Source organism: Oncorhynchus nerka, unplaced genomic scaffold, assembly GCF_034236695.1.
Source record: "Oncorhynchus nerka isolate Pitt River unplaced genomic scaffold, Oner_Uvic_2.0 unplaced_scaffold_687, whole genome shotgun sequence".
Taxonomy (NCBI): Eukaryota; Metazoa; Chordata; class Actinopteri; order Salmoniformes; family Salmonidae; genus Oncorhynchus; species Oncorhynchus nerka.
The window spans coordinates 135,001-148,987 of record NW_027040476.1 but is presented as its reverse complement, the minus strand read 5'-3'; the positions used below and the strand labels follow the sequence as shown (position 1 = coordinate 148,987).

The window sequence follows — 13,987 nt, the reverse complement described above, 5'->3', positions numbered from 1 at the left end:
CACAGGAAACAGAGGAGGGGACCTTACTGAAGGAAACATCTCTAGGACATAGGAAACAGAGGAGGAGACCTGACTGAAGGAAACATCTCTAGGACACAGGAAACAGAGGAGGAGACCTGACTGAAGGAAACATCTCTAGGACACAGGAAACAGAGGAGGGGACCTTACTGAAGGAAACATCTCTAGGACATAGGAAACAGAGGAGGAGACCTGACTGAAGGAAACATCTCTAGGACACAGGAAACAGAGGAGGGGACCTTACTGAAGGAAACATCTCTAGGACATAGGAAACAGAGGAGGAGACCTGACTGAAGGAAACATCTCTAGGAAACAGGAAACAGAGGAGGAGACCTTACTGAAGGAAACGTCTCTAGGACATAGGAAACAGAGTAGGGCACCTGACAGTAGGAAACATCTCTAGGAAACAGGACACAGAGGAGGAGACCTGACTGAAGGAAACATCTCTAGGAAACAGGAAACAGAGGAGGAGACCTGACTGAAGGAAACATCTCTAGGACTCAGGAAACAGAGGAGACCTTACTGAAGGAAACATCTCTAGGACATAGGAAACAGAGGAGGAGACCTTACTGAGGGAAACATCTCTAGGACATAGGAAACAGAGTAGGGCACCTGACAGTAGGAAACATCTCTAGGACACAGGAAACAGAGGAGGGCACCTGACAGTAGGAAACATCTCTAGGACACAGGAAACAGAGGAGGAGACCTGACTGAAGGAAACATCTCTAGGACTCAGGAAACAGAGGAGACCTTACTGAAGGAAACATCTCTAGGACATAGGAAACAGAGGAGGAGACCTTACTGAAGGAAACATCTCTAGGACATAGGAAACAGAGTAGGGCACCTGACAGTAGGAAACATCTCTAGGACACAGGAAACAGAGGGCACCTACCTCACCCAGCCCTGTCTAACCCAGTCCTACCTAACCCAGTCCTATCTAACCCAATGCTACCTTACCAAGTCCAGTCCTATCTAACCCAGCCGTACCTAACCCAGTCCTACCTAACCCAGTCCTACCTAACCCAGCCGTACCTAACCCAGTCCTATCTAACCCAGCCCAGTCCGATCTAGCCCAGTCCTACCTCACCCAGCCCTGTCTAACCCAGTCCAGTCCTATCTAACCCAGTCCTACCTAACCCAGTCTGACCCAGCCGTACCTAACCCAGTCCTATCTAACGGTTCTGGTCTTACCTTCCAGCAGATCTCTGGCCAGCCCAGTCCTATCTAACGGTTCTGGTCTTACCTTCCAGCAGATCTCTGGCCAGCCCAGGCTCCGCCCCAGTGGACCTGATGAAGTCCGACAGGACGGCGTCCATGTCCAGAGTCATGTGATCATGTGGATGGGCTGCCCAGGCCGCTACGGTCACCTTAGTGGACGCCAGCCTTCACACTGTCATCTGGGAACACGAGGACACACACACACACACACACACACACACACACAGACAGACACACACACAGACGCACAGACGCACACATGCACAGACACAGACAGACACAGACACAGACACAGACACACAGACACACACACACAGACACACACACACACAGACACACACAGACACACACACACACACACACACACACACACACACACACACACACACACACACAGACAAACACAACCAGTTTGATGAGTTCATACTTGTAGCTTTGCGAAGGCAGTGTGAACTAACCAAAGTGTCACAACAGTAGCCTGTCATAGTCCAGGGGACATCACACTGCGCCTCGGAGAAAAAGGTTGACTTGAACGTGTGTGTACAGCTGCACGTGTATGGTTGCCTCCACACAGTATGTTTGTATTTATGAGTGGGTTGGAGTGTAGTGTAGAGTAGTGTAAAGTAGTGTAGTGTAGAGAAGTGTAGAGTAGTGTAGTGTAGTGTAGTGTAGTGTAGTTAGAGTAGTGTGGTGTGGTGTAGAGTAGTGTAGAGTAGTGTCGTGGAGTTAGAGTAGTGTAGTGGAGTTAGAGTAGTGTAGTGGAGTTAGAGTAGTGTGGTGTAGAGTAGTGTAGAGTAGTGGAGTGTAGAGTAGTGTAGAGTAGTGTAGAGTAGTGGAGTGTAGTGGAGTGTAGAGTAGTGTGGTGTAGAGTAGTGTAGAGTAGTGGAGTGTAGAGTAGTGTAGTGTAGTGTAGAGTAGTGTAGAGTAGTGGAGTGTAGAGTAGTGTGGTGTAGAGTAGTGTAGAGTAGTGTAGTGTAGTGTAGTGCAGAGTAGTGTAGTGTAGTGTAGTTAGAGAAGTGTGGTGTGGTGTAGAGTAGTGTAGAGTAGTGTAGTGTAGTGTAGTGTAGAGTAGTGTAGTGTAGTGTAGAGTAGTGTAGTGTAGTGTAGAGAAGTGCAGTGTGGTGTAGTGTAGTGTAGTGTAGAGAAGTGTAGAGTAGTGTGGTGTAGTGTAGTGTAGTGTAGAGTAGAGTAGTGTAGTGTAGTGTAGAGAAGTGTAGTGTAGAGTAGTGTAGTGTAGAGTAGTGTAGTGTAGAGTAGAGTAGTGTAGTGTAGTGTAGTGTAGAGAAGTGTAGAGTAGAGTAGTGTGGTGTAGTGTAGAGTAGTGTAGAGTAGTGTAGTGTAGAGTAGTGTAGTGTAGAGTAGTGTAGTGTAGAGTAGTGTAGTGTAGTGTAGTGTAGTGTAGAGTAGTGTAGTGTAGTGTAGAGTAGTGTAGTGTAGAGTAGTGTAGAGTAGTGTAGAGTAGTGTAGAGTAGTGCAGAGTAGTGTAGTGTAGTGTAGTTAGAGAAGGGTGGTGTGGTGTAGAGTAGTGTAGAGTAGTGTAGTGTAGTGTAGACTAGTGTAGAGTAGTGTAGTGTAGTGTAGAGTAGTGTAGTGTAGAGTAGTGTAGTGTAGAGTAGAGTAGTGTAGTGTAGTGTAGTGTAGTGTAGAGTAGTGTAGAGTAGTGTAGTGTAGAGTAGTGTAGAGTAGTGTAGTGTAGTGTAGTGTAGTGTAGTGTAGTGTAGAGTAGTGTAGTGTAGTGTAGAGTAGTGTAGTGTAGAGTAGTGTAGAGTAGTGTAGTGTGGTGTAGTGTAGTGTAGAGTAGTGTAGAGTAGTGTAGTGTAGTGTAGAGTAGTGTAGTGTAGTGTAGAGTAGTGTAGTGTAGTGTAGAGTAGTGTAGTGTAGAGTAGTGTAGATTAGTGTAGTGTGGTGTAGTGTAGTGTAGAGTAGTGTAGAGTAGTGTAGAGTAGTGTAGTGTAGAGTAGTGTAGTGTAGTTAGAGAAGTGTGGTGTGGTGTAGAGTAGTGTAGTGTAGTGTAGTGTAGAGTAGTGTAGTGTAGAGAAGTGTGGTGTGGTGTAGTGTAGTGTAGTGTAGTGTAGAGTAGTGTAGTGTAGTGTAGAGTAGTGTAGTGTAGAGTAGTGTAGAGTAGTGTAGTGTAGAGTAGTGTAGTGTAGTGTAGTGTAGAGTAGTGTAGTGTAGAGTAGTGTAGTGTAGTGTAGAGTAGTGTAGTGTAGAGTAGTGTAGAGTAGTGTAGTGTGGTGTAGTGTAGTGTAGAGTAGTGTAGTGTAGAGTAGTGTAGAGTAGTGTAGTGTAGTGTAGAGTAGTGTAGAGTAGTGTAGTGTAGTGTAGAGTAGTGTAGTGTAGAGTAGAGTAGTGTAGAGTAGTGTAGTGTAGAGTAGAGTAGTGTGGTGTAGTGTAGAGTGGTGTAGTGTGGTGTAGAGTAGTGTAGTGTAGAGTAGTGTAGAGAAGTGTAGTGTAGAGTAGTGTAGTGTAGAGTAGTGTAGAGTAGTGTAGAGTAGTGTAGTGTAGTGTAGTGTAGTGTAGAGTAGTGTAGTGTAGTGTAGTGTAGTGTAGTGTAGAGTAGAGTAGTGTAGAGTAGTGTAGTGTAGAGTAGAGTAGTGTAGAGTAGTGTAGTGTGGTGTAGTGTAGAGTAGTGTAGAGTAGTGTAGAGTAGTGTAGTGTAGTGTAGAGTAGTGTAGAGTAGTGTAGTGTAGAGTAGTGTAGTGTAGAGTAGAGTAGTGTAGAGTAGTGTAGTGTAGAGTAGAGTAGTGTAGAGTAGTGTGGTGTAGTGTAGTGTATAGTGTAGTGTGGTGTAGTGTAGAGTAGTGTAGTGTAGTGTAGAGTAGTGTAGTGTAGAGTAGTGTAGTGTAGTGTAGTGTAGTGTAGAGTAGTGTAGAGTAGTGTGGTGTAGTGTAGAGTAGTGTAGAGTAGTGTAGTGTAGAGTAGTGTAGAGTAGTGTAGAGTAGTGTAGTGTAGAGTAGAGTAGTGTAGAGTAGTGTAGTGTAGTGTAGAGTAGTGTAGTGTAGAGTAGTGTAGTGTAGTGTAGAGTAGTGTAGTGTAGAGTAGTGTAGTGTGGTGTAGTGTAGTAGAGTAGTGTAGTGTAGTGTAGTAGAGTAGTGTAGTGTGGTGTAGTGTAGTAGAGTAGTGTGGTGTAGTGTAGTAGAGTAGTGTAGTGTAGAAGTGTGGAGTAGTGTAGTGTAGTGTAGTGTAGAGAAGTGTGGAGTAGTGCTCCAAGGGCTGTCTAATGTTGTGAACTATAGTAATCTCTCTTTCTGTCTCTCTGTCTCTCTCTCAATTAAATGTAATTCAATTCAAGGGGCTTTATTGGCATGGGAAGCAATATGTTAACATTGCCAACGCAAGTGAGGTAGATAATATACAAAAGTCAAATAAACAATAATAGTGAACAGTAAACTTTCCCTCCCTCTGTCACCTCCCATATGTGTGTGTGTGTGTGTGTGTGTGTGTGTGTGTGTGTGTGTGTTTGTAGGTGTGTGTGTAGGTGTGTGTGTGTGTGTGTGTGTGTGTTTGTAGGTGTGTGTGTAGGTGTGTAGGTGTGTGTGTGTGTGTGTGACTCATCATTAGTTCACTAGTGGTACTGTGTAAGGAGAGGAGCGAGGTGTACCCGTCCTGTCTTGACACTGACGTGTGAAACTCTCTCTGTCTCTCTCTCAATTTCAATTAAAGTGAGTGAGTGAGTGTGTGTGTGTGAGTGAGTGAGTGAGTGAGTGAGTGAGTGAGTGAGTGAGTGAGTGGTGAATGAGTGAGTGTGAATGAGTGAGTGAGTGTGTGAGTGTGTGAGTGAGTGAGTGTGAGTGAGTGAGTGAGTGAGTGAGTGAGTGAGTGAGTGTGTGTGTGAATGAGTGAGTGAGTGAGTGAGTGAGTGAGTGAGTGAGTGAGTGAGTGATTTCAATTAAATTTCAATTTAAGGGCTTTATTGGCATGGGGAAGCATATTTCAACATTGACAAAGCACGTGAAATAGATTATAAACAAAAGTGAAATAAACATTATACTCACAAAAGTTCCAAAAGAATAAAGACATTTTAAATGTCATATTATTTATATTTACGATGTGCAAATAGTTACAGTACAACAGGGAAAGTAAATGAACATAAATATGGGTTGTATTTACAATGGTGTCTGTTTTTCACTGGTTGACCTTTTCTTGTTGCAAAAGGTCACAAATACATGTAATTGCTGCTGTGATGTCACACTGTGGTATTTCACCCAGTAGATATGGGAGTTTATCAAAATTGGATTTGTTTTCTAATTCTTTGTTGGTCTGTGTAATCAGAGGTCAATATGTGTCTCCTCTCTCTCTCTCTCTCTCTCTCTCTCTCTCTCTCTCTCTCTTTTTTCTCTCTCTCCCTCTGACTCTGTCTCTCAGAGTGACTCATAGTTGTAATGTGGAAAGTAGTGATTTGGGTTTCAGTGCTCTTCACACTCCACTGATAGGGAGACTTGAGGGGTCATAGGAGACCTTAAGTCTCTCCGATTTGGAAAATGATTAACAGCAGAAACTGATTAACAGCAGAAACTACGTTTTTACGCAAATAAAACGTTTGCATAATTTCTTACAAATTCACGGAAACAGTTCGAGGGGAAATATATAACCACATCTACAATATTCATTGCTATGCAGACGACACAAAATTAATCTTCTCCTTTCCCCCTTCTGATGACCAGGTGGCGAATCGCATCTCTGCATGTCTGGCAGACATATCAGTGTGGATGACGGATCACCACCTCAAGCTGAACCTCGGCAAGACGGAGCTGCTCTTCCTCCCGGGGAAGGACTGCCCATTCCATGATCTCGCCATCACGGTTGACAACTCCATTGTGTCCTCCTCCCAGAGCACTAAGAACCTTGGCGTGATCCTGGACAACACCCTGTCGTTCTCAACTAACATCAAGGCGGTGGCCCGTTCTTGTAGGTTCATGCTCTACAACATCCGCAGAGTACGACCCTGCCTCACACAGGAAGCAGCGCAGGTCCTAATCCAGGCACTTGTCATCTCCCGTCTGGATTACTGCAACTCGCTGTTGGCTGGGCTCCCTGCCTGTGCCATTAAACCCCTACAACTCATCCAGAACGCCGCAGCCCGTCTGGTGTTCAACCTTCCCAAGTTCTCTCACGTCACCCCGCTCCTCCGCTCTCTCCACTGGCTTCCAGTTGAAGCTCGTATCCGCTACAAGACCATGGTGCTTGCCTACGGAGCTGTGAGGGAACGGCACCTCAGTACCTCCAGGCTCTGATCAGGCCCTACACCCAAACAAGGGCACTGCGTTCATCCACCTCTGGCCTGCTCGCCTCCCTACCACTGAGGAAGTACAGTTCCCGCGCAGCCCAGTCAAAACTGTTCGCTGCTCTGGCCCCCCAATGGTGGAACAAACTCCCTCACGACGCCAGGACAGCGGAGTCAATCACCACCTTCCGGAGACACCTGAAACCCCACCTCTTTCAGGAATACCTAGGATAGGATAAAGTAATCCTTCTCACCCCCCCCCTTAAAAGATTTAGATGCACTATTGTAAAGTGGCTGTTCCACTGGATGTCTTAAGGTGAACGCACCAATTTGTAAGTCGCTCTGGATAAGAGCGTCTGCTAAATGACTTAAATGTAAATGTAAATGTAATATATGATCTTCTAGCAGAGAGAGAGAAACCTGACAATGATAGATGGAGATATACGATATACGATCTTCTAGCAGAGAGAGAGAAACCTGACAATGATAGATGGAGACATACGATATATGATCTTCTAGCAGAGAGAGAGAACCTGACAATGATAGATGGAGACATACGATATACGATCTTCTAGCAGAGAGAGAGAACCTGACAATGATAGATGGAGACATACGATATATGATCTTCTAGCAGCCAACCCAGAAGCCCTCATTGCCTAATGATATAGAAGTGTATTCTAACAGGCATTGAACATTGAAATACTGAAATGATAGGCAGAGAATGAAGTAACCTGACAATGATCTATGGAGACATCATCATAATGACCCTCTTCTAGAAGTTACCTCCAGTCTACTGTCTACCTCATCATAATGACCCTGGTTCTGGAAGTAACCTTCAGTCTACTGTATACCTCATCATAATGACCCTGGTTCTGGAAGTTACCTCCAGTCTACTGTCTACCTCATCATAATGACCCTGGTTCTGGAAGTTACCTCCAGTCTACTGTCTACCTCATCATAATGACCCTGGTTCTGGAAGTAACCTTCAGTCTACTGTATACCTCATCATAATGACCCTGGTTCTGGAAGTTACCTCCAGTCTACTGTCTACCTCATCATAATGACCCTGGTTCTGGAAGTAACCTTCAGTCTACTGTCTACCTCATCATAATGACCCTGGTTCTGGAAGTAACCTTCAGTCTACTGTCTACCTCATCATAATGACCCTGGTTCTGGAAGTAACCTTCAGTCTACTGTCTACCTCATCATAATGACCCTGGTTCTGAAAGTAACCTTCAGTCTACTGTCTACCTCATCATAATGACCCTGGTTCTGGAAGTAACCTTCAGTCTACTGTATACCTCATCATAATGACCCTGGTTCTGGAAGTTACCTTCAGTCTACTGTCTACCTCATCATAATGACCCTGGTTCTGGAAGTAACCTTCAGTCTACTGTCTACCTCATCATAATGACCCTGGTTCTGGAAGTAACCTTCAGTCTACTGTCTACCTCATCATAATGACCCTGGTTCTGGAAGTAACCTTCAGTCTACTGTCTACCTCATCATAATGACCCTGGTTCTGAAAGTAACCTTCAGTCTACTGTCTACCTCATCATAATGACCCTGGTTCTGGAAGTAACCTTCAGTCTACTGTATACCTCATCATAATGACCCTGGTTCTGGAAGTTACCTTCAGTCTACTGTCTACCTCATCATAATGACCCTGGTTCTGGAAGTAACCTTCAGTCTACTGTCTACCTCATCATAATGACCCTGGTTCTGGAAGTAACCTTCAGTCTACTGTCTACCTCATCATAATGACCCTGGTTCTGGAAGTTACCTTCAGTCTACTGTCTACCTCATCATAATGACCCTGGTTCTGGAAGTTACCTTCAGTCTACTGTCTACCTCATCATAATGACCCTGGTTCTGGAAGTGCATATTCAGTCTACTGTCTACCTCATCATAATGACCCTGGTTCTGGAAGTAACCTCCAGTCTACTGTCTACCTCATCATAATGACCCTGGTTCTGGAAGTTACCTTCAGTCTACTGTCTACCTCATCATAATGACCCTGGTTCTGGAAGTGCATATTCAGTCTACTGTCTACCTCATCATAATGACCCTGGTTCTGGAAGTAACCTCCAGTCTACTGTCTACCTCATCATAATGACCCTGGTTCTGGAAGTTACCTTCAGTCTACTGTATACCTCATCATAATGACCCTGGTTCTGGAAGTAACCTTCAGTCTACTGTCTACCTCATCATAATGACCCTGGTTCTGGAAGTTACCTTCAGTCTACTGTCTACCTCATCATAATGACCCTGGTTCTGGAAGTTACCTTCAGTCTACTGTATACCTCATCATAATGACCCTGGTTCTGGAAGTTACCTTCAGTCTAATGTCTACCTCATCATAATGACCCTGGTTCTGGAAGTAACCTTCAGTCTACTGTCTACCCATCATAATGACCCTGGTTCTGGAAGTTACCTTCAGTCTACTGTCTACCTCATCATAATGACCCTGGTTCTGGAAGTAACCTTCAGTCTACTGTATACCTCATCATAATGACCCTGGTTCTGGAAGTGCATATTCAGTCTACTGTCTACCTCATCATAATGACCCTGGTTCAGGAAGTAACCTTCAGTCAAACCTCTACATTTACCCCTCTACTATATCTACTGTCAGACCAAACCTCTACATTTACCCCTCTACTATATCTACTGTCAGACCAAACCCCTACCCCTCTACTATATCTACTGTCAGACCAAACCTCTATATTTACCCCTCTACTATATCTACTGTCAGACCAAACCTCTACATTTACCCCTCTACTATATCTACTGTCAGACCAAACCCCTACCCCTCTACTATATCTACTGTCAGACCAAACCTCTATATTTACCCCTCTACTATATCTACTGTCAGACCAAACCTCTATATTTACCCCCCTACTATATCTACTGTCAGACCAAACCCCTACCCCTCTACTATATCTACTGTCAGACCAAACCCCTACCCCTCTACTATATCTACTGTCAGACCAAACCCCTACCCTCTACTATATCTACTGTCAGACCAAACCCCTACCCCTCTACTATATCTACTGTCAGACCAAACCCCTACCCCCTACTATATCTACTGTCAGACCAAACCTCTATATTTACCCTCTACTATATCTACAGTCAGACCAAACCCCTATATTTACCCCTCTACTATATCTACTGTCAGTCAAACCTCTATATTTACCCCTCTACTATATCTACTGTCAGACCAAACCCCTACATTTACCCCTCTACTATATCTACTGTCAGACCAAACCCCTACATTTACCCCTCTACTATATCTACTGTCAGACCAAACCCCTACATTTACCCCTCTACTATATCTACTGTCAGACCAAACCCCTACCCCTCTACTATATCTACTGTCAGACCAAACCCCTACCCCTCTACTATATCTACTGTCAGACCAAACCCCTACCCCTCTACTATATCTACTGTCAGACCAAACCTCTATATTTACCCCTCTACTATATCTACTGTCAGACCAAACCTCTATATTTACCCCTCTACTATATCTACTGTCAGACCAAACCCCTACATTTACCCCTCTACTATATCTACTGTCAGACCAAACCCCTACCCCTCTACTATATCTACAGTCAGACCAAACCCCTACATTTACCCCTCTACTATATCTACAGTCAGACCAAACCCCTACCCCTCTACTATATCTACTGTCAGACCAAACCCCTACATTTACCCCTCTACTATATCTACAGTCAGACCAAACCCCTACATTTACCCCTCTACTATATCTACTGTCAGACCAAACCTCTATATTTACCCTCTACTATATCTACTGTCAGACCAAACCTCTATATTTACCCCTCTACTATATATACTGTCAGACCAAACCCCTACCCCTCTACTATATCTACTGTCAGACCAAACCCCTACATTTACCCTCTACTATATCTACTGTCAGACCAAATCCCTACATTTACCCCTCTACTATATCTACTGTCAGACCAAACCCCTACCCCTCTACTAAATCTACTGTCAGACCAATCCCCTACATTTACCCTCTACTATATCTACTGTCAGACCAAACCTCTATATTTACCCCTCTACTATATCTACTGTCAGACCAAACCCCTACCCCTCTACTATATCTACAGTCAGACCAAACCCCTATATTTACCCCTCTACTATATCTACAGTCAGACCAAACCTCTATATTTACCCCTCTACTATATCTACTGTCAGACCAAACCTCTATATTTACCCCTCTACTATATCTACTGTCAGACCAAACCTCTATATTTACCTCTCTACTATATCTACTGTCAGACCAAACCTCTACCCCTCTACTATATCTACTGTCAGACCAAACCCCTACCCCTCTACTATATCTACTGTCAGACCAAACCCCTACCCCTCTACTATATCTACTGTCAGACCAAACCTCTACATTTACCCCTCTACTATATCTACTGTCAGACCAAACCTCTACATTTACCCCTCTACTATATCTACTGTCAGACCAAACCCCTACCCCTCTACTATATCTACTGTCAGACCAAACCTCTATATTTACCCCTCTACTATATCTACTGTCAGACCAAACCTCTATATTTACCCCCCTACTATATCTACTGTCAGACCAAACCCCTACCCCTCTACTATATCTACTGTCAGACCAAACCCCTACCCCTCTACTATATCTACTGTCAGACCAAACCCCTACCCCTCTACTATATCTACTGTCAGACCAAACCCCTACCCCTCTACTATATCTACTGTCAGACCAAACCCCTACCCCCCTACTATATCTACTGTCAGACCAAACCTCTATATTTACCCTCTACTATATCTACAGTCAGACCAAACCCCTATATTTACCCCTCTACTATATCTACTGTCAGTCAAACCTCTATATTTACCCCTCTACTATATCTACTGTCAGACCAAACCCCTACATTTACCCCTCTACTATATCTACTGTCAGACCAAACCTCTACCCCTCTACTATATCTACTGTCAGACCAAACCCCTACCCTCTACTATATCTACTGTCAGACCAAACCCCTACCCCTCTACTATATCTACTGTCAGACCAAACCTCTACATTTACCCTCTACTATATCTACTGTCAGACCAAACCCCTACATTTACCCCTCTACTATATCTACTGTCAGACCAAACCCCTATATTTACCCCTCTACTATATCTACTGTCAGACCAAACCCCTACCCCTCTACTATATCTACTGTCAGACCAAACACCTACATTTACCCCTCTACTATATCTACTGTCAGACCAAACCCCTACCCCTCTACTATATCTACTGTCAGACCAAACCCCTACCCCTCTACTATATCTACAGTCAGAACAAACCTCTATATTTACCCCTCTACTATATCTACTGTCAGACCAAACCCCTATATTTACCCCTCTACTATATCTACTGTCAGACCAAACCCCTACCCCTCTACTATATCTACTGTCAGACCAAACCTCTATATTTACCCCTCTACTATATCTACTGTCAGACCAAACCCCTACCCCTCTACTATATCTACTGTCAGACCAAACCCCTACCCCTCTACTATATCTACTGTCAGACCAAACCCCATACCCCTCTACTATATCTACTGTCAGACCAAACCCCTATATTTAACCCTCTACTATATCTACTGTCAGACCAAACCCCTACCCCTCTACTATATCTACTGTCAGACCAAACCTCTATATTTACCCCTCTACTATATCTACTGTCAGACCAAACCCCTATATTTAACCCTCTACTATATCTACTGTCAGACCAAACCCCTACCCCTCTACTATATCTACTGTCAGACCAAACCCCTACCCCTCTACTATATCTACTGTCAGACCAAACCCCTACATTTACACCTCTACTATATCTACTGTCAGACCAAACCCCTATATTTACCCCTCTACTATATCTACTGTCAGACCAAACCCCTACCCCTCTACTATATCTACTGTCAGACCAAACCCCTACATTTACACCTCTACTATATCTACTGTCAGACCAAACCTCTATATTTACCCCTCTACTATATCTACTGTCAGACCAAACCCCTTAACATTACCCTCTACTATATCTACTGTCAGACCAAACCCCTATATTTACCCCTCTACTATATCTACTGTCAGACCAAACCCCTATATTTACCCTCTACTATATCTACTGTCAGACCAAACCCCTACATTTACCCCTCTACTATATCTACTGTCAGACCAAACCACTACCACTCTACTATATCTACTGTCAGACCAAACCCCTATATTTACCCCTCTACTATATCTACTGTCAGACCAAACCCCTACCCCTCTACTATATCTACTGTCAGACCAAACCTCTATATTTACCCCTCTACTATATCTACTGTCAGACCAAAACCCTACCCCTACTATATCTACTGTCAGACCAAACCCCTATATTTACCCTCTACTATATCTACTGTCAGACCAAACCCCTATATTTACCCTCTACTATATCTACTGTCAGACCAAACCTCTATATTTACCCCTCTACTATATCTACTGTCAGACCAAACCCCTATATTTACCCCTCTACTATATCTACTGTCAGACCAAACCCCTACCCCTCTACTATATCTACTGTCAGACCAAACCCTACACCCTCTACTATATCTACTGTCAGACCAAACCCCTACCCCTCTACTATATCTACTGTCAGACCAAACCTACATTTACCCCTCTACTATATCTACTGTCAGACCAAACCCCTACCCCTCTACTATATCTACTGTCAGACCAAACCTCTATATTTACCCCTCTACTATATCTACTGTCAGACCAAACCTCTATATTTACCCCCCTACTATATCTACTGTCAGACCAAACCCCTACCCCTCTACTATATCTACTGTCAGACCAAACCCCTACCCCTCTACTATATCTACTGTCAGACCAAACCCCTACCCCTCTACTATATCTACTGTCAGACCAAACCCCTACCCCTCTACTATATCTACTGTCAGACCAAACCCCTACCCCCCTACTATATCTACTGTCAGACCAAACCTCTATATTTACCCTCTACTATATCTACAGTCAGACCAAACCCCTATATTTACCCCTCTACTATATCTACTGTCAGTCAAACCTCTATATTTACCCCTCTACTATATCTACTGTCAGACCAAACCCCTACATTTACCTCTCTACTATATCTACTGTCAGACCAAACCTCTACCCCTCTACTATATCTACTGTCAGACCAAACCCCTACCCCTCTACTATATCTACTGTCAGACCAAACCCCTACCCCTCTACTATATCTACTGTCAGACCAAACCTCTACATTTACCCCTCTACTATATCTACTGTCAGACCAAACCCCTACATTTACCCCTCTACTATATCTACTGTCAGACCAAACCCCTATATTTACCCCTCTACTATATCTACTGTCAGACCAAACCCCTACCCCTCTACTATATCTACTGTCAGACCAAACACCTACATTTACCCCTCTACTATATCTACTGTCAGACCAAACCCCTACCCCTCTACTATATCTAC

General features: G+C 43.9%; 1 protein-coding gene across 1 annotated transcript in view; it reads right to left on the bottom strand.

The window, feature by feature from the left end:
- LOC135571215 (OTU domain-containing protein 7A-like) overlaps positions 1-13,987 on the bottom strand; it is a 128,825-nt gene that overhangs the window by 71,411 nt on the left and 43,427 nt on the right. Inside the window, 1 exon segment of the mRNA XM_065017002.1 lies at positions 1,262-1,415. Coding sequence (XP_064873074.1) covers positions 1,262-1,346 — 85 coding nt within the window. The 5' untranslated portion in view covers positions 1,347-1,415.